The sequence below is a fragment of the Diadema setosum genome, chromosome 13 (assembly GCF_964275005.1).
Source record: "Diadema setosum chromosome 13, eeDiaSeto1, whole genome shotgun sequence".
Taxonomy (NCBI): domain Eukaryota; kingdom Metazoa; phylum Echinodermata; class Echinoidea; order Diadematoida; family Diadematidae; genus Diadema; species Diadema setosum.
Window position 1 is genome coordinate 18,881,104 of NC_092697.1, and position 26,685 is coordinate 18,907,788.

The 26,685-nt window shown below is 39.4% G+C and overlaps 1 protein-coding gene and 1 pseudogene across 2 annotated transcripts in view; one reads left to right on the forward strand and one right to left on the reverse strand.

Moving 5' to 3' along the window:
* The window catches only part of LOC140237272 (trafficking protein particle complex subunit 13-like), a 42,719-nt gene extending 19,509 nt beyond the window's left edge, over positions 1-23,210 (reverse strand). For both annotated transcript variants that reach the window (XM_072317217.1, XM_072317216.1), the window contains exons 1-3: positions 23,119-23,210; positions 10,792-10,866; positions 10,315-10,411 (exon numbers count right to left, since the gene is read on the reverse strand). In XM_072317217.1, the coding sequence (XP_072173318.1) occupies positions 10,315-10,411; positions 10,792-10,866; positions 23,119-23,161 (215 nt within the window). In that variant the 5' untranslated portion in view covers positions 23,162-23,210. The remainder of the gene's footprint in view (positions 1-10,314; positions 10,412-10,791; positions 10,867-23,118) is intronic.
* LOC140237280 (uncharacterized) lies at positions 1,518-2,774 on the forward strand (annotated as a pseudogene).
* Positions 23,211-26,685: the final 3,475 nt, after the last annotated feature.

Consider the following 26,685-nt stretch of genomic DNA (forward strand, 5'->3'; position numbering starts at 1 on the left):
CCAATCGGCCTGGGGAGCTGTGCGCGCTTGCCATAGCCGTGCACAGTCACTGTCAGCCGAGCCTGGCCGCTCGGCAAGCTGGCCGCGCCATGCATGGCCGTACTATCGATGTATTCGGGGTACCGGGTTTAGCGTTGGCGTAGATTTATCGTTGCTGTTTTTTTTTTTTTCATGAGCTGGCCTAGGAACTCGTAACTGAATGAGCAGAATTGAGATTTGTTTCGCTCAGCAATCACATTTGCATAAGCTATGATGTTGATTTATGGTAATGGGCTGGACTCTGTATAAAAAATAAACAACAACAACAAAACATTTTTTATTGTGGACTAATCATTATAGCCAATATAGGGAATTATGTATTGATCGGGCTCCCACCAGCTCAGCCCCGGCGGTTTCCCGATGCTGATGCATGTACAAACAACAGCTGCGCCTAATCTTGCAACGTGCAAGACGTGACTGCAGTGACTGCACATGCAGTGACTGCACTGGGCTCATGCTGATGAATGATGATGTTTCATTTCATTAATTATCCATGCTCTTTATCTGATCATAAAACCTAAATCTGAAATTTATGTGCATTCTTACAATGAACAGAATTTTGATCAGGCATTTTAGGGCTGCCAACTCTCATGCACTGAGCGTTGAGCCGTTTGATAGACTCACTCATTTTGGTCCTTTCTCACTCTTATTTCATTTGCATGCATTTCTATTGATCTCACTCATTTTGACTCCTGAATTATAGCATGGGCCTATGGGAGTCTCACTCTCAACTAGATAAGTTTCCAGTGTTGGCAACCCTGCATTTTATTGCTTGTCCTGAAAATCTTACAGCAGAATAGGCCCTACATGTAGCTGCATGTAGGCTACCTAGGTTCTAACATTGTTAGATCTATCTATAACGTTATTAGAGTTTAGACCTCACATAGGGCTAGGCCCCCTATGTGGAAATTCTTTTCTTTTTCTTCAGCAATTGTAATATTTTTTTTATCAATGTTTACGTCAACTAAAGAGACAAACTCTGATCATTCCAATTTCAGAGCAAAGTGTTAATTTTTTGTTTCATCTAGTATCATCTAGTATTATGATTTTGTTTTTACTTCATTTAAATTCATTGATTTACATACATCTTTTTCTTCTACGAGTATTTGATACTAGTGTATTTATACATGGGGGGGGGGGGGGGAGGATTGCAAATACTGGCCCGTGGTGCATGATAACGAATTTTGGCAAACTTGTAATATATTGCAAACCATGCCTCAATGACATAATATCTCGTGTACAATATCACACAAGAGGGATACTCAGTAGCTATACACACTTTTTTCAACCTTGCATAATAGCAGATGGGAACTCAGGAAAGAGGTCATATGTAATATGATATTGGAAGTGTTCCTAAAAACGGTTATTTTGAATCAAAAAAGTTATTTTTGTCACACATTTTTTATTTCAGAAAGCAAGCAATAATCCTCATTTCCTTGATCCCCCATATCTGTCCTTTGTTCAGGTGCTCATGCAGTGGAGGATGTGTTGCCATGCCGACGGTCAAGGAGTCTGTGTGCTGCAAAGAAATCACACGAGTGGTGGAAAAGATGGACTCTTTTGCTGGCGACGACTTGGATTGCATCACCATGCACCTAGGGTTCAAGACCATTTTTGCCTGGATGAATATGTACTACACTTAGAGACTGCGTACTATTTTGTATACGAACAACAATATGATGAAGATGCCAGAGGTGATGCCACAGACAACAAGTGTTTTTATGTTTTTGTTATTATTTTTTGTGTTTTCTAAGAATTTTAGTTATACTGTAATTTAGATTTGAAATACGCTTGCATATACCCAAGTTTGTTTGTGTGTGTGCGTGTTTTTTTGTGCCAAACTTTTAAAACCCATTCACAAGACATAGTGTATATAAGCCCTATGTTACATATGCAGCCTTTGACTGATATTTTCATGGATACACTGTACACAGATCTAGCATTGGTGTCTTGCTTAACATGTGAACAATTAAAAAATTATTGAATTAAGGGGAAGTTGTTAGGCCATTATCTAGCGTACGTTCACTACTGAGTATACATGTGTGGATTAAATGTATGCACGAGTACACATATGAGTAATTTGCACTGGCATAGCTGGGGTCACAGGACCGTGCCCCCCTCCCCCTTGATCGGGGAGAAAAAAACAAACAAACAAAACCTCTAATATGGACTTTCAGTGCATGCCATTTCATGAACTGATATTCAAAACTCTCCCTACCATAGGGGGTGTACCCCCCTCACACCCTCTCCCACTCGGTCGCCTTGGCCCCCAACCCCCCCACCCCCACCCCAGTTGAAAATTCACCACAGTGGCAATATGAAAGCCTGGTGTACATGTAATATGTTCATGCACTATATATCTCTACAGTCATCTAGAATCACATAAAGGCATATTTCACACTATTGCTAATCAATATCTTATGCATATTAAGGAAACATTGGGAAAGAAAAGGAAGCCATTTATCAAAGAAAATTTAACTTCTTTGATTTTTTAATTCTCTCCATTCTAAATTTCAAATTAAGTACATGTACTCTTTCTTTCCTTTCTGTACAGGAGAAACCGCCATGTTGCCTACCGACAGCTAGCGAGATGGCGTTGGAGATTCCTTGGAAGATCTGTGCGGGTACCACTGCCTTCATCTGCGGTTAACATGATCAGCAAAACATTTCCATCTAAGGAGTACAAGGGATTTAAGCTGTAAAACCCATAAAGAGACTGACATTGACAGATTTTGACCTTGACCTTTGACTGCTGACTTTTGACCACTGACCCCCAAAGTTTCTATAATCACTGCCAGTCAGTATACATTCACATATACTAACTTCAATGAAGATACCTTAATTGAAGCATTTGCAAGAAATAGAGAAAAACTAGAAATTTCTACATTTCAACTTGACCTTTGACTTTTAATCTCATGACCCATGTTGTCTGTTGAGAATCTTTATTTGGCAGTACATGCATACACTAAGTTTCAAGAAAATACCTCCAGGCATTGCATAGATATGGGGGGGGGGGGGGGGGATAGAGAAATTTTGAACATTTGACCTTGACCGTTTGACCTTGAGCATGTGCACCTGAATGTTGATAGGCAAAACTTTGCCCATGCACTCAGTTATACATTCCAAGTTTCATTAGGATTTATACCTTAAACTGTTAGTTACGCTGTCCACAAAATTCATTACAGACGGACGGACACGTGAACTGACGAACGGACAACTTGAAAACACACAATGCTTCCGCACTACTTCGTGGCAGAGGCATAAACATCAATCAATCAAGATAAATAAAATGTGTGATTACCCCAAGCACACAATCTTATCCCCAACTGAAGCCCTCTGTTTGATTTTTATATATGTTTCTGTGTTGAAAAAAAAAAATCCATAGCACCATAATAGAACATAGTTTCTAAAAATAACAAGTGAAAATGTTCACTTTTGAAGGAATGAATATGAGAAAAGAGTGAATTCTGAGTGAAATTAGAGTCAAATCGGAGTTATCTCTGAGGTCACTCCACAAAAGTGGAAATACAAATTGTCACTCAAATTTCACTGTAAATTCATTTTTTTTTTATTCAATCCTCCAAGAGTGCATATTTCTTGCTTGTTATTTTTTTAGAGAGTACATGTTCCATGAAACAAAATTATGCACAACCAATAGACACACACACACACACACATATTACACAACAACAAAAAAGTTTCATTTTGTGCATTCAACAGTGGGAAAAAAAAATCACAACACAACTTCATAGTTTGGCAAGAGCTTCTCCATTATTCAAAAAGCTGCATGATCAAAGAACAGTTGGTACTCATCATATAACACGTCAAAAGGAAATTTATATGAAAAATAATCCAAAAAGAAAAAAGCTACTTTATGTAATTAAAGAAATCATATCAAACAAATATAGTATCTGAAAAGGACAAAAAACAAACTCATGGTCAAGAAAACTTTCATAACACAAACTGTGCTTGGTATTCTTTCATGTACACTGTACATGTTTTATCTAAAGCACTCAACTAAATGCTATTACCTTAAATGCAACATTCTCTGACATGATCTCTTTGCAATGAAGCTTTCATAAAATGTTGAGAAATTAGTGCCCAATACTAACAAGAACTTTGTGCACAATTTACATGAAAGTAAAAATAGAAATAGATGTGAATGTACAGGAGCGGATCCATGAATTCCATAAAGGGGAGGCGCCATTCTAAATTAACCCCCTCCCCTTTTTGTTATATTTCCTTTGTTAAAAAAAAAAAAAAAGAATAAAGAGGGGTGTTGCGCCCCCTCTGGATTCGCCACTGATGAAGTTTGACAGTATGCTTCTCTGTGACTTTGACTTACAGTATCGCAGTTGACCTTGCCTAAATATAACTCCCATTTACATGTTATTGGCATTAACTGCATTATTGTCTTTGTTAAATCTCTTTATACAGCTTGTATACGGAGTACTCCTTGTTTTATTGTACCGCTATTCTTTTTGGTGACCACAAAAAGTGCAAGGTTGTAAAAGTTGAAGGTGATTAGATATCTGCACAGTACTTCAATATACATCATCTCTTGACTGTGTGGTAATTGGCTCAACTGAAATAAAATATAAAAAAGAAAACTATATGGCTAATGCTTGGTCAGGTACAAACACAAAGGGTGTCTTGCACAAATAGCTACAGACCATCACAAACACCAACTTTGACCTTAACTACTAAAATGCTGTGGAAGTTATTGCTGTACAACGTTTTGATAAAACTTTGGTTAACATGGCATCACTTTGTCTGAAAAACACACAAAAAATAAGTCTGCACACCTGCACCTTCATTTCATCACAAACACCAATTTTCATGTCAATTGTCAATCACCTGCCCGACTAACGTCACACTGATACCTATCACATACCCCTTCACACTATGTCTGGCGGGTGTATGATAATCTGCAAGAGGCAGGAACTGAGTACACCTACGAGTACTTTTATGATAATAATGTAAGATTATGCAATCCAAGCCACAAGTTAACCTCTTTCATGCTTGAATGACTGCATAGTGGACTCCCATTATATCAAAGTACTTGGGACCCGCAGTTTTCTTTCGTTATATTGAAATTTTGTTATAACCGAACAAATAAACAATAAAAACACATAAAGTGGATAACGTTACGGCCCAAATTTTTACTTGGTTATAACTGGAATTTCGTTATAACCGTGTTTGTTCTAACGGGAGTGCATTTTACATCATATGACATACACTGTATATAATCTTGACATCCATATGATATATATATATAGATGATAATATGTGTGTCATAAGCTAAGTTATTGCTAGAACAGCCTCCCAAAGCATACAACATGATTATGAACATGATACAGTAAATGTACATGTATCACAGAAAACAAGGTCCAGAGTGAAACCATGAAAAAGTGTTCATGTTTTCATGATACCTTCGTCTATAACTATGTGTCTAGCATACTTCTTGCATATGGATGAAAGGACTAGGAAGAAAGCCTATAGGATGGATAATCAGGTGTCCAGACAGAAGTGGCTAGTATGCTGGCGAATGAGCTCATCCTTGGCCTGGTATGTGTACTGGCTGCTAAGGAATGGTGGGGCATCTTTCTTTTCCAGTTCACTTGCGCTGTAGTTGACACTCCAACGGGATACCTCTTCCATGAGGTCATGAACATAGGCTGCCATAAGAAAAGAAAATATCATAAAAAATGTGTATATATTTGTTTTAGAAATACATATCAACAAGCATGGTTCTATTAAAAAAGGAAAAAAAAATACATATACACACACATATGATATATATATATATATATATATATATATATATATATATATATATATATATATACACACACTAGGTGTTACAAAAAAGCATTTCCTATTTTGGATCCTTAATAGTTCAAAAGTATGTATCAGATAACACTGACATTGATATGTGCAATAGCTGATTAATGTACAATTTTTTTACAGGTGCTTTAGAAATGATAGCATAAATCAGATTCAGTAAATTCAAGATTCATTTTGAAGTTAGATTTCAGATTCTGCTCTGTTTCCAACCCTCTGTACAAAATTTAAATTTTGCACAGGGGTCAGATGTGTATGGGAGTGTGTGGTTAACACCCTGACAATGGTCCTGAACAATGGTCAGGATTGAAATGGTCTATTACATATTCATGAGAAATTCCACTTTCACAGCTACCGGTAGTCTTTATTCATCCTGAAATGTAGTGTATGCAAGCACATGAAAACATGTGCTGATTTTGTTCATCCGTGCATGCATGTTACTCTTTACCATGAATTCAAACTAACAGTAACAGTGCCTAGGGCAATCCATCATGAATTATTAATAAAGCATTCATGTGCCTTGGAGCAATAGTCGGGAAGCCTAGTGAGCAGAGCTCTGAAAAGGTGGTATTCGTGGTATTCATGTCTATTGTTCAGGGTCATTGAAAGCACACACTCACATACACATGGCTCTTGTGTGTAAAGTTCAATTTTGTACAAAGGGTTAAAATTGACCAAAGCCTGGATATTTACTTTAAAACTAATCTCTGATTTAACGCAACTGATTCATGCTCTCATATTCAAATCACCTCAACTAAACTGTAGACTATTCAGCTATTACTTATATCAATAAAAGTGGGATTTTTTTTTTCTTTTTTTATGGTTGGGGGTAGGGCTGGTGGAGGGACATGGTGTGATTCTTTCAGCATAGCAGAAGAAACAATAACATTAAAGTGAGAGGTAAAAGTAGGTGATAACCAACAAGTGATCCCACTGAAGTTGACAAGCTAGATATGAAATATTACGTATTTCTTTTCTTTTCTTTTTTTTTTGGGGGGGGGGGGGGAGGGGGAGGGAAGGGTGACTCAGAACCCCAAAGAACCATGCCTGCATATTAAAACACATAAATAGACAAAAAGCAGGCCATTGAAGGACAAAGAACTTTCAGATTTTGAAGAAATGTGTTGAATTTGTATTGCAACAAATGAACAAAAAGATACATCACAACATGGCAGAGTTATAATTTCAAGTAATCTAAATTTAATTTCCATACTTTCTTTATCCGTGTACATTATTATTTCTGGTCTGTGATCATTTTTTTTCCTGTAGAGAGGGTAATGACAAAATTATATTCACTTACAGAATGAGACCTTTCCTTTGCATACCTTAACTGATGCTTTCTCAGGCTTATACTTGGGCTTGATGACTTTGTACCGCTTTTTCCCACTCTTGGTAGTTGCCTGCGGACAGTTGCTATTGGCATTGTAGTGGAGTGCAGCTAGTTGGAGTCTGAAGTAGAATATGAAACCAATAAATCAATTTTAAAAGTCTCTGGTTTGAACAAATCCTTATATAGTATTGAATTCCTGAGGCTCTAGAGATTCCTGAGGGGAATCATGCTCATGGCTAGCAAGAAGCTCATCCAGCATCTGTAATGTGAAACAAGAAAAGTTCATGATTGTGCCTTTGATTTGGTCAATGGCATATGCCATGAATGCTCAAAATTGACAAATACTAGTAAATAAGAAACACAAATGTAATAAGAAAGCATATTCATAGAATATATGGTCAACTTCATTAAAAAAAAAAAAAATCCATAGGATACATGTCAAATCAGTTCCTTACAAAATGTTTGTAATTCTCACAACCTGCAGTTTCACAGCGTGGTTGAGCAATGATCTATAATCATAATAAGAAATTCTTATTTGTCAAGCTGACTGACAAGCACCTGATAATATATTCAGATGAATAAACTTAAACAGCCAAGAAACTATGGAATGAAATGTGTAGGTTTTATCTCTCTCAAGCACTAAATCTGCACCTTTAAGCATTCAATCACAGGTTCACATTTTCCACACTATCGTACAGTGGTACCGTATATATCCTGACAAAATATTATGCAGCTAAAATTTTTTTAGCTCGATAAAATGTCAGATTATGCATTTAACAAAATAGCTATGCCTCATCTAACACTCTCACGCAATCTTGATCGTGGGTAGAAGCATTCACAACTGTACCGTACCTGGGGGGGGGGGGGGGCATTGTGCACTTCTGCCCCCTACGATTTTACAAGGATTTTTTTTTTCTGCTTCTCAGCTGATATTCGATATGGGAGGGAGAACATGGACTATGCAAAGCTACCCACCCAATTTCATCCTCCAAAATTTTGTGTCATGCATTATGTAGCTCCCCCCTCCCCCTCCCCCATAAGCTCCCTGGACTTGTACAACTTGAAACCCGGCAGTGGATCACTGACAAAATTGTCAGTAACATCAGTTTACTGATGCATTTTTTTCTTGCAGTTCTTTAGAAATGCAGATTTGGTGCAAAATTTATCATTCTAATTCCTTTAGCCACAGTAAGGCTACAAACCTTGTATAGGACCCTACCGGTACCTATAAACTATAGCTATATCAATTACAATTCAAAGGTATTTTATTTGCATTTTACCAGTACTACAGACAACAGAATGTTGTAAAAGCACTGTATAGTAAACATCAGTTACAGTACCGGTACTGTGGAATTGCCCATATGGATAAATTGCAAATGAAGTCTGCATCTGAATTATATATAAAAAAATTACACGTAGACACAAACCTACTGATATTGACCCATGGATGTGTCTGCATTTATAGTCCTGGCCCTTCTGCCTTGATGCGACTGAGTTGCGACTACAGTTTATGTCACTGCCTTTCTTCACAATTAGGACGAGCAAGTTCTTTGTCCATACAACTTTGACTTTGAATTTGAACTTTGTCTTGACTTTAGAACATAGGTGACCTATAAGGCTTTCTTTGACTTGAGTTACAACCATACAGGTAGGTACCCCAAACCAGTATGCTCTTATTTTTTGGGGGGAAAAAAAAAAAAAAAAAAACTGAGCCTGTCATTATGTACTAACCACCCTGTCATTTGTATATCTATATCATTGTCATTGCTATTGAGTACCCATGGTATTTCATTTGTCACTGCAACTAGTGTCGTGTATTGATTTATGACTGCAGTCACATCACACTCACACTCACACAGTCACAGAGCATAGCCAGCTACCGTGACATATTCGATTCACGAATGAAAACACAAAGAAAGACCCCACATTTTTACCGAATTTCTAATTCTTTAAGTAAATGCCGAACCTACAAAAACGCAATATCGGTCCCCTCTTGTTCTGCGTGTGCGTCTTCACTAGATCTAGACGTGGTCTACTGGTATGTGCAAAGTCTATGGAGGTTGAAAGCAGTCACCGGCTATGACGAAATGAATGGCGGTGAATGGAGTGCACATTGCAGTGGTGGACTACAGTATTTCACGGTAATGCCGAACGAACGTAGTCGTAACCGATAGTCATTATGGTACTCACTCTCATTTTCCTCCTCTTCTCAGCGGCTGGTTGTTGTTGCCACTCCTCTTCAACTCGGACGATTCGCCATGCTGCAGTGGCAGTTTAATTACAGGCAAAGCATCGGGCTTCAGCCTTCTGAAATTGGTTATGCAGCCCCTCTTCGAATGCATCCTCGGGACCGGGGAAGTGGGCGCTGCACACGTACACCGCACCAAACTTGAGCTGCTGGGCCCGTCCCAATCGGCCCTTGTCAGTTTTACTCGTGTGGTCCAGATTCTTCGTAGATTTTGATCGTTGGGAAAGGTGTGAATGCTTCGTTTACAGGGTGTAGCTAAGATCTCTTCAAACTATATTTTTGCAATCAAACGTTTAACAACCCGACGTCTTGCGAATAATCAACACACAACAGCGGGGTACACATACGCGATACGTGGGTAGGTATGGGCCGTGTGCGTATTAACGTGTAGCAGTGTCGTCTGCTACGAAAGCTTCGGTTCTTGAGATGACGTATTCGGTCACGTGACTCACATTTGTCGAAATTTCACTTTTTTAAGGGGCGGAGCTTAGGAACTTGGACATATACAAAATCAGGGCAGCAAAATTGGATTTTATCTCTTACAGGTGCTTTTTACAAACAACTGGTGAAAGATTATCAAAGAATTAACACATCTTAACCCTCTCAGAGTTCAAATTTGTGGATTTCACAGCCCCTTTAACAATTTGTTTCTCTTTTTTTTTTCTCAATGCCACTAACCAACATACTGTAGATGCATTTAATGAAAAGTAAACAAGGAAAACACACTGACACACACACACACATATACAAAGAGAAGCTAATACCCTGGCGAGTATCATATGTACCATTCATCATACAGATGAATGGGAAAATCAAGTGATGTTGCACAGTTCATAAAGGCGGAGTAACTTACCCAAAATTTTGGGGAAGGGTCAACAGTTCCCCCATGGTGAAGCCAGTCAAATTTGGTGCAACTCCTAGACTGGGGTAGAAGTCACTCAGCTTGCCTCCTGTTCAATAATTTGAGAATATATTTTTTTATCAGACCTGTTCAGCATCTCATGTCTTTATCCCTGCCTTCTTACTTGATGTTGATAATCAATTACATGAAAGTTAGTAACAAAGTAATGCCTTCATGAGGGGAAAAAAAAAGAGTTCATCAGACATTGCTGGCTTATAGATGATACAATACTTTGCCACGTTTTCCAACTTTTGCAAAATCCTGAGCTCCACAGCGAAATGTTGTAAGAACAAGGTAAAACATTCATTCTATTCTCACGTGGTAAAATCTTTCAAAGGAAGGCATTTAATTCTTCAGTTAACAGACTTGGTAGCCAGAAATGTTGATGATGCCACGTTGGGTAAGAAACTGAAAAATGAAGGAACTCACCATTTCCAGGCAAATCTTTGCTCTCACTCAGAATCGGGATATTGGAGACAAAGGAGGGCTTCGTCAGCCTCATCACTGAAATCACAACAGGACTCAAATTGTTTATAAAATGTACATAAATACTGGATCTTCATCAAATCTTTGTTTTCTGACTGAATGTACACCACAACCCCTACATATACTGTGGGTAACATGTATGTGGATATGTTTGTGTGTGTGTGTGTGTGTGTATGATTAATTCTATTACTCAATGATAGATTAATTCTCCCTTTAATACAAGGAAAGTAGAAGAAAAAAAAAAAACACCGACTGGTAAATCTACCATTTGAAGGAGAAAAGAAATATGGATGTCACTTACAGTTTACATGTATATTTATGTACACGAATGTACATACACAACTTTCTGAATGAAACCGGAAGTTCTGTTTATTGTTAAAGCTAAAACATACGTAGTTCTCCCAAGGCCTCAAACTTTAATTTCCACCAACAGGATCTCGAAAGTGTCCACTAAGACCCCGTTTACAGTGCGGGACTGGGCCGAGCCACGGCCAAGCCGCGGCCGAGCCCAGCCTCAATTGCGGGGTTGAGCCCCGCAATTTTGTCCGTTTACACTGCTGGACTCGGCCCCGCTTTTAATTCAAACCTTTCAATATTTTGTCGTAGTGGCGCTCTGCTTGTAAACAAACGCAGTTTGGTATAGTCTGGTTTTCAGACCCTTTGCCAACTGGATTCCGTGGCGACAAAGGCCTTTGCCGAAGGAAAAATCCTTTGCAGTACAAAACCACATTAAACTATACTAGTTTTCGACGTTGAGGGGGTTAATATCCTGAATAGCGAAATAGTACGGGCAGAGGGTCTGGAAGCCAGACTAAAATTGGCCGCGCATTTGGCCCAGTTTGCATTTACACTGAGAAAAGGCTGGGCTTGGCCGCGGCCGAGACCACCTCCAGAGCGTGGCCAAATGCGCGGCCAATTTTGGCCCCGCATTTGGCCTTTTGCGCGTTTACACTGAAATGAAGGCGGGCTTGGCCGCGGCCCAGCCCCGCACTGTAAACGGGGTCTAAGAAACCTAGATGGCACGATGCGTAAAGACAATGAGTTGTTTTGGATTATTTTTTAGATCAAAAGTGTAGAATAATTTGATCGTAGTATAACAGCTTTTATACCAGAAGGCCAGGCCATCCCCATTCAGCATCGTGGGGAGGTAGAATATTACATGATGATTGATCTTGCCAGGCAATCGTAATCTGCATGCATGCAATTCATGCTAGCACAGAAGACTGATGGATACTACTGTGGCCTGATTTGCTGATTATTGATAATCGATTATGAAAAATTACATACATGCTGTATCAACCATGATCGCGTAAAGTCTGAGATTGTGGACTTTTTGGTTAATATTTCACATTTTTGTTGTTGCACAACTGAAATTATATTAAAGGGAAGGTAAACCCAAAGAGCAATGTGGATTGAATGAAAGCAGCAACATCAGTAGAACACATCAGTGAAAGTTTGAAGAAAATCGGACAATCGATGCAAAAGTTATGAATTTTTAAAGTTTTGGTGTTGGAACTGCTGGATGAGGAGACTACTAGAGGTTATGACGTATGAGAGGACAACAATATAAAGGCTATATAAAGAAATTTTCACAAAAATTCATTTTTCATGAAAACCACAAATTCCATCAACTTGATGCTGACATATGTTAAGGGTAGCAATTATTCCCCCTGCTTTCTGAAAGCGGTTAGGCAAGTGCCTTTTCATGATGCTAGAAAAGTGAATTTTTGTTGATTTTCCTTTATATTTTCTTTATATTGCTGTCCACTCATACGTCATAACCTCTAGTAGTCTCCTCATCCAGCGGTTCAAACACCAAAACTTTAAAAATTCATAACTTTTGTATCGATTGTCCGATTTTCCTCAAACTTTCACTGATGTGCTTTGCTAATGTTGTTGCTTTCACTCAATCCACATTGCTCTTTGGGTTTACCTTCCCTTTAAACATTTCTTATGCATACTTATACATGTTGGAGCAATAATCAACAGTTCATGCACACATATTACAAGAACTATATTTTGGAGCCTTGACACCAACAGCTACAATTTGTACGTTCTCTATGACAAGTGAAATCGGAAAGACTTCCTCATGTCTTCCCCAACTAATTTTGCAATACAAACAAGTGCTCTACACTTAGCTAGACCACCATACTCTTAGTTAACTTTACTACTGTACGAGCTGAAATTTTCGCGTACATATATTTTCGCGAATTGCTACTAGGAGAACATTTTCACGTGTTGTTAATTTCGCGGTTGCGAGGTCTAACTGTGCTTATCTGTTCGCATGTTGTTATTTTCGCGGTTCAAAGGCGATTCGCGAAATTCGCGAAAATAAAACCACCGCGAAAATTTCAGCTCGTACAGTATATGCACTGATGTACGGTGTCCCCTCACTAACACTTGCAAAATGTGCCTGCATGTATCCATGCATAAGTTACAGTAAGAAGGAACAATTAATGGAAACCTGGGGTACTGCTGTAGCCTGTAACCAGTAACACTAACACTAGTAACAGCCTGACAAGAATAGTGACATCAATGTGTTGAGGTTACCATGATTTTTTCATGAGCCCAATCAAGAGTTTTATAAAAAACAATTGAGTAAAATACCCTTTTTGCAGCAGGTTATGTACAGGATGCCTATTTGCGGCAGAGGCCATTTCATTCATTGATGAAAAGGCCAAATCAGTTGTCACTTTCCATAACACTTGTGAGTAACCCCTGCTTGTGTTCTAAAGTGTGACAAAGCACACATGATATTCATTATTAGCTGTTTTATTGATGAATGAAAGTGCCCAGCTGCCAGAGATAGGCACCCTGGCCTGGCACTCCTGCCGCAAACCGAGTTGAATACTCTAACTGTCTAAAGTTAGTACGGTTAGGCCTAACAGCGACCAGCCCGAACAGTAAAACTGTGAAGGTGCGCCCTGGGGTTAGGTTAGGCCTCAATTTACATTAGTATTTTACCTAATGTTAGATCTTTTTTTATTGGCAGTGTATATGCAACCACATGCATGTGTCTTTACCATCCAGCCACACGAGTGTGGTTGTAGCCATGGCCCGAGTAGCTGGATACAACCACACTTGTGTGTAAATATACATATCCACACACACGGAGAAGCTGGATATCGCCAAGGGTCTTTAGATATGGGGAACATGCTGTGTGTGGCCACATCAACACGCCATGTACCACAGCAAAGCCATTGAAATCCCTAAGAACCTAGATTAAGCCCCCGTTCCACTTTGCCGTTCTCGCTACGATTTGACAATTTTCTCAGGTCGGGAAGGATCGGGTAAAACCTGAGCCGATCTGGACACAGTACGATGTTAGAACGCTCTCAGTACGCTGCAGTTACGACTACCAAGTGCTTACTACGCTCTTACTACGATGATCGGGAATTAGTCATTGCGATCTCTGCCGCTGCCGGTACGCTTTAGAACAATGTAGCTACGCTGTTAGTGCGATGTTGCCGATGTTATCCGATCAATGCACGGTGTATCTACGCTCTGAACGATCTATACGATCTTATCACGCTGTTACCCCGTTCAGAGAGCTGAAAAGTACCCGATGTGCCCCGATGTACCCCGATTCGACTGTGGGTCAGCAGTCAGTCAACTTATTAGCATGCAGAACCGAAGAAATATACTGTGGACCTCGAAGATTCATTCTTCTTTTTTTACTTTTGATTTTCAAAGTTGTTGTTGCTTCGTTATTCTCACTACTCTTTCTTCATCAGCGAGCCCGTGCTTCTGTGCCTCCAGTGCCCTGGTTATGACCCACCATTTCCCTCTCCTCTCCCCTCCTCCCCCCCCCCCCCCCCTTGTCCACCTCGGACTTACTACCTTCTTCATTACTATATCTTTCTATCCTCTCATCAATTTTTTCCTTATAAGAGAGCCGCCATGTGTTTGTTAATGTGTGTCCGTATGTGTGCATGTATGTGTGTATTACTCTGTCTATCTTTTTTTTTTTTTTTTTGCTACCGCTTAGGGAAATTTGTTGTTGTTGTTTTTTGCAATTATATATTTTTCTCTATGAGGGGACTGCATTCTAATACTACAAGCTCTGCTTTTTAGCAGTCCCCTCCATTTCCAGCAATATTTTGTATGCATTTACCACAGTGACGTAACTGCTATTTGTATCTCTGTTGATAATTTGCCTGTATCTCTTTTACAATGTTATTCTGTTCATCGCATTGTGGTACTGATTTCATGACGTCTGTGTATATGAGCGTTTCTTTGTATTTTTTATTATTTGTTTGTTGGAAGTGAAATAAATCAACTTGAACTTGAACTTGAAGAGCCTCCTCAACTGACGTTTTTTTTTGCAGCAATGCATTGTATAAACAAAGACGTGCTGATTTTTCAAAGGATTTTTCTTGATGTCCTTGCTTTTATAGTCCGTCTTCCTCCAGTTGTAGATGATTTCATATTCTTCAAAATTCTGCTATGTCCTCTTCCTCCTCTTTCAGCATCACGTGCAGTCTCTCTTTCTTCGCCTTTTGGGTAGCTGCTTCGCTGCTTTCTTCTCTTCCTTTTCTTCATCTCTTCTTCTCCTTCGAAAATTACAGCTAAAATCACTTCCCGTTCTTGTGCCGATGTTACTACGCTCAGAAAGACCTTGTTACGCTCATCCCGCTGCGTTTACGCCGTCATTACGCTCTCCCCGCTGCGTTTACGCTGTCACTACGCTCTCCCCGCTTGCCGTACGATTGAAAATATGTCAATTTTGATCGGGGAGATCGGGAAGAAATTTTGAACCGGTTCAAAATTTCTTCCCGATCTGAAAAACTGCCCGCTCCTACCCCGACCTCCACACGCTGCTGCTACGATGCTTCCGATCCCCGTACGCTTTTGCCGCTCTCTCCCGATCTGCTAGATCGGGACAGATCGGGGTCCAAATCGTGATAGTGGAACGGGGGCTTTAACCTCATTTAATATTATCTCATCACCTAGAAAACTTTATTTTTCATTTTTAAACTCTATTCCCATTTTCTTTATTTGATAAGATGGATTTAAAATCAATAGCAAAGCTACAATTGATTTTTTTTTTTTACTCCGCGAGCCTTGCGCTCAGAGCACATGCAACATGTGCATTTTCTCTGGCGCGTACACAGGCAGCCGGCGAGCAGGGCCACACTGGGGCAGGAGGCAAAACTGCACTGCTGGACATCGATTGTGGAGTCAGAATGGAAGTACCGGTAAGATCTTTGAGAGAAAAACTTAAAATAAAACAGATTAATATTTGTGACAAGACCGAAAAAATGACAAGAAAAGACAAAAAGAATGATTCTAAAACCATTTAGAGAAAATTAAGCTATTCAGAAGTTAAAGAAAATAAGGCCTGTTATTTCCAGAGCGGCACATGCTTGAGTGATCACTCACACCCAAAGCCTACCATAGCAGTCTAGCAATGTCAATCTGATTCTGAAGTCCCCCAATTTAGCAGCAGCTGTAACTTTGCTATTGATTTTAAACCCATCGTATCAAGCAAATAAGATGAGAATGGTGCAAAAAAAAAAAAAATTTGTAAGAAAATACATGTAATATTAGAAGGTATGAAAATGAGGTTACTTCCGTCGCCTTGCGAGCAAGCTGGTTGTGTGGTGGTTGATCACGTGCTTGACACGCACAGCGATATCCAGCTTCTCTGCTCCGTATGTGTGGAATTATGTATGTTTAACACACGAGTGTGGCTGTATCCAGCGACTCGGGCCATGGCTACAACCACACTCGTGTGGCTTGGTGGTAAAGACACACGCATGTGGGTGTATACACTGCTTTTTTATTAGACTAACGTGACGTCGATTACCATTAAGTCACCACTACCTAAAGTCGCCAGACAGTCACATCGCATATAAATAAACGCACACTGCGATCAGAGATCAGCTGGGGCGATGGATTTTCATCGCTCTCAAGACATTCCTAATTCACCTTTTTCCTCCATTAAAACACATATATTTGTAAAATTCAAATGTATTTTACCAAACTAATTCAGTGCCCATCATTAATTCGCCAACCCAGGAGTAATTCAGTGCCTATCATGTTAACCAACCCAGGAGTGCATAGGAAATACACACAAGTGGCAACTAGTTCCAGGGTCTAATATATACAGTAATTGACGTTAAGAGGTTAGAGTTAGAACTGAGTTAGAGACCAAGTTCGTTACAGTTAGGGTAAAACCCCCAGTATTCGGTCATTTAAGCTTTTCTGCAATATTTTTATGCCTCCGCCACGAAGTGGTGCCAGAGGCGTTATGTTTTCGGGTTGTCCGTCCGCCCTTCCATCCGTCCGTAATGAATTTTGAGGTATTCTAATGAAACTTGGCATGTATGTGTATTTATAGGGGGTGAAGTTGTGCCTATCAACTTTTGGGTGCACATACTCAAGGTCAAAGGTCAAAAGGTCAAGGTCAAATACATAAAATTTCACTATTTCCACCTATCTATGCAACGCCTGAAGATATTTTCTTGAAACTTAGTGTATACATGTATTACCCAATTAAGATTCTCTGGTGAAAGTTTAGGGTCATGAAGTCAAAGGTCAAAGGTCAAGTAAAAATATTTAAACTTCACTTTTTTTCTCCGTACCTTGGAAATTGTTCAAGGTATCTTCATGGAACATATACATGTACTGACTGGCAGTGATTATCTAGACAATTTAGGGTTCATGGGGTCAAAGGTCAGGGGTCAAAGGTCAAGGGCAACGCTTCAAAATTTTACTCTTTCCCTCATGTTTATGCAATGCCAGCAGGATCATTTTTCTTTTTACACTTGGTATATGCATGTACAACCTAATAGAGATTCTCTGGAAAGTTTTTTTTTTTTTTTTTTTTTTTTTTGCCTCAAAGGTCAAAAGGTCAAAGATCAAGTGAAAGTGCTGAACTAACTTTTTCCTCCATATCTCGGAAGTGGCTCAAGTTATCTTGAAACTTACTACATATTTATGCATGTTCTGCCTGACACTGATTATCTTATGAATTTTCGGGTCAAAGGCCAGATGAAAATGGTAACAATTTACTATTCAATACAGAAATTGCACCTTTTTCTCCATACCTTGAAAATCATTCAATGCATAAACATATGAATGGGTCAAAGTCAAGTTAAAGTCCTTAAATACCCAAATACATGCTCTCCTATTCATCCAATTAAACCTACATTGTAGGTCAAGGAAGGTGAACATTCAACACATTCGTGACAAACTTGTCATTTTAATATTTTGCCAATTTTGTGAATTAATGTAATCACACATTGTCCACATGTACTATCTAGACCTATTAGGAGAATCATGCATGATGGCATAGGCATACCAGTCGCCATAGCGACATTTCTAGTTTAACTCTTTATGTGCCATGTTTGCACGTCCGACTCAGTCGACGGCGTGCCAACTACGCATATTCTGCTCAAACACACAAAGCCGCCAAACCGATCGATAAATCGCTTAATCCCACAGTACGATGAAAGCGTTTTTCGTGCTTTTGTTCCTCTCACACACGGCTTGCATTCTATGTGGTATTTGACTATCCAGCGGTGTTCCCAACAAGATTTACGTGTAAGTTTCTCTCACGGTTTTATGTGAAAAAGTCATGCCTTTACAGTAATATAGTAACTGGTCATTCAAAAGAAAAATCAAAAATAGATTTGTCATACAATTTATTTTGAAGCAAATTTTGGCATTCATCTTGAACGTTGCACACTATATGTCCAGCTTAACAGAAATTTCTAGAAGTTATACAAATTGGAAAAACAGGATTCCTTCTCAAAGCATGACTATTTTCGTGTCTCAGAATAACGTGGCACAGAGGGGTTACCACCATGGCACATAAAGAGTTAAACAAAATAATACATGTACGTACATCATAGCTACAGCAATGTATGTGAAATATATCAAATTTCTTCAATCTCAATTTTCATGTCGTCAAATATCTCACAGAATTTCACAAAATCCCAAAATATATCACCTTGAAAATCCCCCAGAATACGGTCACCGCGATCAGAATTCGGTCGCACAATATGCGCTTTCAAAGTCAATGCGTGTTGAAGGCAGCTGAAAAATGCGCTGCGCACTACCTTGTTGGGCAAAATTGCATTGGCGACGTTGCGGCGCCCGTTGGTGACCGGATACTGGTCTGGGGAATCTGCACTTGCATTCAACCTTTGTACTTTGGAGTCACTGCATTGGCACGTACGGAAATTTTGTTTTTCTTTTGCGTTTTTGAGGATACCATCACACTCTGAGCTTGCAATAAGCAAAAAATCCCACAAGAGAATGGCGTATTTCTTGATTTTTAGTGCTTTTTCGGCGACCTGTACTCTTAACACTGGGCTTAATCCGTGCGAGCTTTGGGAAAGTCACGCCGATTCTGCACTTTTGATGGTGAAATTTGGGATTTTGAATCGGATTTTCGGAGGGGACTAAGGGACTTTCCTGTTATGAATGAGTGCAAGTATGTGAATTGATGTGATTTGCATGTGTTGTGACAGAAGAACTTACTGGCTGGTGATTAGTGATAAGTGACCGAATTCCGGTAGGTGACCGAATACAGTATAGAGTAGCAGACCCAGTTTGCGGCAGGTTAAGGCCTTTTAAAGTGTATTTAGTATAATTATTCTGGTGAAACGGGCAACAGAAATTATTTTTTTTTTAATTTTTTTTTATTTTTTTTATTGGAAGAGGTACCAAAGGCCTCTTGACATTGACACTGCATCACAATTTTGTATGGTGGACATTTACCCTTGTAGGCCTTGTCATAATAATCAATTTTATGCAGAAAATTTGCAACCACCAAGAGGACCCGGTTTGTGGCAGGGGGGTCCAGTTACAGCACCCCACACAAAAATGTCCCCTGATTTCTTCAAACATTAAAATTTTGCAAAACCCAAATATTTTTGATGATCCACTAGTTTTCAGCTTGTTAGAACACTTTATTTGGATTCGTTATCTCTATCCTTCATGATTTCATAGTTTTTCAAGACCACATGTATTTCATCAATTTTCACCCATTTTGACATGTAAAATAGCGCTATGTGTGTAAATCCCATAGGGTGCCGCAAACCAGACCCATCCCTGACATTTTGGTCACTGTTGCAATCCTCAAAATCAACTGACAAAGGAAATGAACTTTAGAATATTTCACACAGTTACACGAGGAATCCTTACCATGCCAGGCCTCTTTTCATAGTAAGATTTAGTATAAAGATACAACCAAGGGATGATGGTGGTTGCCTAGCAACAGAACAAAATCTTAACGACACGTTGAAAGTCATACTTTTTTAAAGACAGTGTGACACAGACAGTTTAAATTAGAATTATGAAGGCCACCATCCGAGTTATTTCATGATTCTGGTATCAAAAGAAAGCTCTTCAGTTGCTCTTCAAATAAAACAATTTAGAAAAAAAAAAAAAAAAAACCTTCTACTTTTGAAGATATGGTTAGATATTCCTAGGGGTGCCGCAAACTGGACCCCTGCAGCAAACACTGTCACTCAGCTAACTGTAGCCCGACCAGACACTGTTACGCTATGCGAAAACAGCGTCTGACGAGCACGGCATGCAGCCTCGAAGTGAGGAACCTCAACACAACTACAAAACTTAGGATTATGTATACTTTTCTCCTTTAAACAGAATACTTTACTCACGTTAAATGCATGTTTCTATTACAGAAGAATAGTTCGCCACACTGGGTCCATGGAGACCACTTGCGATAAATCCGTGGAACAAATAAATGACACTTTCTGGCGCAATTCCTGACCGTCGGGCTTCGTCGTTGCAGGATTCAAAATGGCGCCTTGACTTATGCGCATGCGTGACCGGATGTGCTCCAGAGCGAGCGCGTGTGCGTTGAAAGTGTCGAACAAACCTTGGCGTCTGGTACACAATAACCGTGGTATGGAGGGAGCTCAATGTTCCTCGCCCGACCAGACGCCAGCCGCCGCCAAGCCCAGTACAGTTTATAGCTGTATATTATAAAATGGGTTCAAGAATGTAGCCAATTGGAAGCGCTGAGATGAGTCACGTGTGCGTGCATTAATTTCTTCAGGTATGCACTAAGAAGAGTCTCTCTTCCACCTCCCTGGCCTGACGTACGTCACAATGTTTACACTAGCAGTGCGCACTCAATCAGTTGTTACAAGTGCGTCACGCGCTACTATACGCGCTGTCAATCCTGTAAACAACTTCTAGTTCGGGCCGCGGGCCGCCACAACAGCTGGCGGCCTTTCTTGTGCATAACAGTACGTGGCGTACGTATAAACTCTATACGTACGTACATTACTTATGTGCGGGATTTCCGAGTGCGACGTGCGTAAATGTTTGGGACGAACATCTTCGGACATCTTGACTTTTGAGCGAGTGCTACATGTAGCTGACTGGTATTGACCCACAAAGGTACGTGAATAATGCTGTTAGTTTTCGACCCATTTTATAAAACAAATGATGCACAGGATTATTTCGTGGCGTTAGTGAAGGTGCGGCGCACTCTCGAGTATTGACAACGGTTGTAAACATGCACTCGGCTGCGCCTCGTGCATGTCGCACCATTGTCAATACTCTCGAGCGCGCCGCACCTTCACTAACACACTCTATCCTGTGCATCATTTGTATACTAGTAACCGTGCGTACGCTGCTTGAGTGTAGCAGCACGGTCGACAGCGCGACCTTTTGAAAGGGCATTCACATCACGTGACCACCCGATATCTAAACTTGGCCTGGCGTGAAAGATTGTGTACGGTGTGGACATGCTGGATATGATGATCAATTTCGGTAAGTTTCATTACGTACATTTGAATACTGATAGCATCAGATGTAGAGTAAATATTGAAGAGTATACTCGATGAGTTTGAGGTGACAAAAATGATCGTAAGTATCAAAAGTCAAAGCTATCGTGATACGATTACGTCGCTCTCCTAGTGGTTGGTGGTCGCACTCGTACAGCCCTGTCGCGACGTACCATGTACAGCGACTGGGCTGTGTATAGTTTAACTATACACAGCCCAGTCGCTGTACATGGTATGTCGCGACAGGGCTGTACGCGCGCGACCACCAAACACTAGGAGAGCAACGTAATCGTATCACGATATCTTTGACTTTTGATACTTACGATCATTTTTGTCACCTCAAACTCATCGAGTATACTCTTCAATATTTACTCTACATCTGATGCTATATATATTCAAATGTACGTAATGAAACTTACCCAAATTGATCATCATATCCAGCATGTCCACACCGTACACAATCTTTCACGCCAGGCCAAGCTTAGATATCGGGTGGTCACGTGATGTGAATGCCCTTTCAAAAGGTCGCGCTGTCGACCGTGCTGCTACACTCAAGCAGCGTACGCACGGTTACTAGTATACAGCTATAAACTGTACTGGGCTTGGCGGCGGCTGGCGTCTGGTCGGGCGAGGAACATTGAGCTCCATACCACGGTTAACGGTTATTGTGTAGCAGACGCCAAGGTTTGTTCGACACTTTCAACGCACACGCGCTCGCTCTGGAGCACATCCGGTCACGCATGCGCATAAGTCAAGGCGCCATTTTGAATCCTGCAACGACGAAGCCTGACGGTCAGGAATTGCGCCAGAAAGTGTCATTTATTTGTTCCACGGACTTATCGCAAGTGGTCTCGTCTCCATATCCATGGACCCAGTGTGGCGAACTATTCTTCTGCAATAGAAACATGCATTTAACGTGAGTAAAGTATTCTGTTTAAAGGAGAAAAGTATACATGTTCCTAAGTTTTGTAGTTGTGTTGAGGTTCCTCACTTCGAGGCTGCATGCCGTGCTCGTCAGAAGCTGTTTTCGCATAGCGTAACAGTGTCTGGTCGGGCTATTACTATCGACTATAGTTAAGCTAACTGCTAACTGGTGCCCCGACTAGCGACTCTATGTTCATGGGGTAAATTTAATATAAAAAGGGGGTAATTTACCTTTAACAAGCCTTTTTTACAAGCCTTTTTAAAACATTACAATTATTCTTGTCTATACAGTGTACGTTCTAGTGCGTCTAAGAAGTTAGTCACTTATTTAGTGTGGTATTTCAGAAATACAAAATGGTCAAAATGACAAACGCGTAATGAGATGAATGGGACTACTGTAGTGTTACATATGACGCGCGCACACACCCACCCACAGCACATGCACAGACATTGCACAGCACACGTCATACATGACATGGTTCGAGGGGCGCGTAGCATCAACTTCACTCTTTAGATTCCCTCGAATCATGACAATTCGGCCACGACTCATTTGCGTTACAGTACGTTAACCAACCTTTAATTGAAAGAAGCTGCTCTTTTTCCCTTGCAACATCCATTTTTCCTCGTCAGCATGCAGAAGACCGTAACGGAGCGTACGTAACAGCTAGCTTGTGTAGCATGTCTCGAATTCCAGTCTCTACCCATTATGCACTACTAGTAGAACGATATCGATCAAGTAAATCCATCCTATCGAACCATGTATTTAGAATGACTAGCGACGTCACAGTCCTACTTAGTACTGTGAATTGACGCAAACTAATGCAAACTGTGCAAACTGACGCAAACTCATGCAAACTAGTATTCAATTCAATTCAATTTTATTCAAAAACCAAACATAAATAACAAGATAACACAAATGGCTGATACAAAAATTTACATGGTTTTTTAGGACCCCGAAAGAAGCAAGGCTTGTGAGTGGGGCCCTATGCAAGGTACAAATAAGTTGGGACTCAGCAGCACGTTAAGTGACATTCCAAATCAGTTGAGTGAACATTCAGATCAGTCATTGAAACCACCGACAACAGACCAAGGTACCACGGGAGTTCACACATACACTAACACTACGACATGGCAAGTATACGATGTATATCAGAACAATCATAATGTATATTATACAATGGCAACAAATAAACCTACATAAAGGAGACCATAAACACACTAACACATACACACACACCCACACCCTCACACCCCCATACACAACCACACCACACAGAGCACTCAAAACTAAAGTAGGCTGGCCAATCTCATATCAAATACCGGTAAATGTTTAACATGTAGTTTAACAAATTCATTTCATGTTGTCTAATAGATATTTTTTACACTGAACTTTGAACCTAGAAAATGTTGTACTGTTCCTAATGTCAACAGGTAGTTAGTTCCAATATCTATAGTCCGGAAAGAAGGAAACAAAGTAGTCCTTACATGAGGACAATGGAAGAGGTTTCCTTGACGTGTGTTGCAATTATGAATCCGTGAGTTAAGGGCAAATAATCCTTTCAACTGGCAGAATTGTGGACAAGACTGAAGTTTAAACACAAAAACCAAACAATGAAACGATACTAATTCATCATTTGGTAGTAACTTCAACTGAAGGAATAATGGCTTACTCGGCTGTCGGAAGTTGGAATTGGTGACAAGCCTTATTACTTTCTTTTGTAATACTTTCAATTTATCAATGTGGGTCTTAAACGCATTGCCCCATGCAACATTGCAATAAGTCAGGTAAGGAAGAACAATGCTATTGTATAAAGTTCTTAAAATCCTCTCTGGCAATATACCACACCAACACTTCGAGAAACCTTGGTGCAAACAGATTCTAGATGGGGTTTCCAAGTCAGATGCTCATCGATAATACAACTCCAATTAGGAATTGAACATGTTCGCTAAGGACAACATTGTGTCCCCCGATGTTTAAAGTATCAATATCATTCGGAATAATTTTACCTCTAGATTGAAATACAATACATTTAGTCTTTTGAACATTTAGCAATAGCTTATTACAACAAAACCAAGCAAATAATTTTTACATTTCAGCATTTGTAACCGTCATCAGAGTAGCAATGTTTTTATTAGAGAGTAGTAAACTAGTGTCGTCAGCAAATAGTGAATATGAAAATATTTTTGATGAGTTAATGATATCATTGATATATATTAAAAATAATTATATATATATATATATATATATATATATATATATATATATTAAAAATAATTAAAAAAGGATCAAGCACTGACCCCTGTGGCACACCATACTGAATGGAACCAGATTGCGATTTGACACCATCAATCACTACATGTTGTGAGTGGTTAAGCAAGTAGCTTTTAAACCATAATAATGCTGTTCCTCGTACTCCATAGTGTTCAAGTATACTCAAAAGGATGTTGTGGTCTATGGTGTCAAATGCCTTTGACAAATCTAGAAAAATTCCAAGGCAATAATGTCCATCATCAAATGATTTTATGATAGTATCCAACAAGTTGAAAAGGCCCATGCTAGTAGAAAAATGTGTACGAAAACCAAACTGTTGTGGAATCAGAACATCTCTTTTCAATAGAAAATCGTTTAAACGCTTGTAGACTATTTTCTCCAAAATCTTAGAAAAAATTGGTAAAAGCGCTATAGGTCTGTAATTAATCAGATTCTTATTATTATCTTTTTTATACACAGGAACTATTTTAGCTACCTTAGGCTTGTTAGGCACAGTTCCTTGCGACAATGATTTGTTGAAAATATCACAATGGCTCAGCAAAAAAAAAAAAAAAAAAAAAAAATGAATGCATTCCTTGACAACCCGAGGGGCAATATCATCCGACCCACTTGACTTCGATGACTTAAGCGAGGATACAAATTTAGTGATTTCAAATACAGAAGTTGGTCAAAAAACAAGGATGAATTATCACTACTTGGCTTTAAGTATTCATAAAAAAGACTGTGGGACTGATTAATGCAAACCAACGCAAATTACTAATTTGTGCAAACTAATACTAATCGCTAGCGGTGAAAATTAGGCTGAATTACAGCATCACCTGGACCTGGCTCTTCCTAGGCCACTTGCGAGTAGTCGTCTCGAAACAGACTGAGGCGATCAAGTAAATCCATCCTTCTTTAATACTCCACATCTAGCCTATTATATTGCTACCGTTTGTGTGTGTGTTTTTTCTCTCTCTCTTTTTGTTGCATGTTTGTTGTGTGGTTGATTGGTGAACAGGTTCTGTGTTTGTGTGTGCGTGTGTGCGTGTGTGTGTGTGCTTAAATATTTATGCTGGAGTGAGGTATACCTGGAGTATGCCTGGAGGAGGAAGTTTTGATGAGGTGATTCGGGTGAGCGAAGATGGAGGGGGTAATGTTTTAGAGGTATGGATTATATACAGACATTGATCATGTATACATTTGTAAAGCTTTTGTATGTATCCATGTGTACATAGGTTATGTAAGGCTTTTTGTTGACCCGATAATTCATATCATTATCTAATAATTACTGCTTTGACGGGTACTAGTATATGAACGCAGTTACGTGAGTATATTTTGTATTGTGTATTGTAAATACATATTGGTTTTGCTGACCCATTATCAAAAATTGACTTTGTAATTATTGCGGGGATAATTATATTTGTGAAGCAGTTACTGTGTATTATTTGTGTATAGTAGAATAATCAGAAATTGACACAATGACAGTCCTAAGAATTACTTTGTAATATTTTGTAATATGTTTGAAATGTCACGCAGCTAGCAACAACAACTGAATGTTCAATTGTAATCAAGGATGGATGATGGAATCGAAATAAAATATTGTTTGAAACAAAAAAAAAAAATCCTATCGAAGAATGACTAACATCACGTTTATTTCAGTATCTAGTACTTCAAGCATCTCACCTCAACAGTCAACAAAAACTTGGAAAAATCATTTTATGTAAATATCATTAAATAGGTAAATTCATTTTTTTTATGTTACCAAACAAATGTCGTTTGTATCTTATTTTGCTTTCAAAATTCAGAAAATGTAGAACAGAATGAGGCACAGAAATACGGATTTTGATGATCGATCATTCAAAGCCGAAATACTAATTAATGCAAACT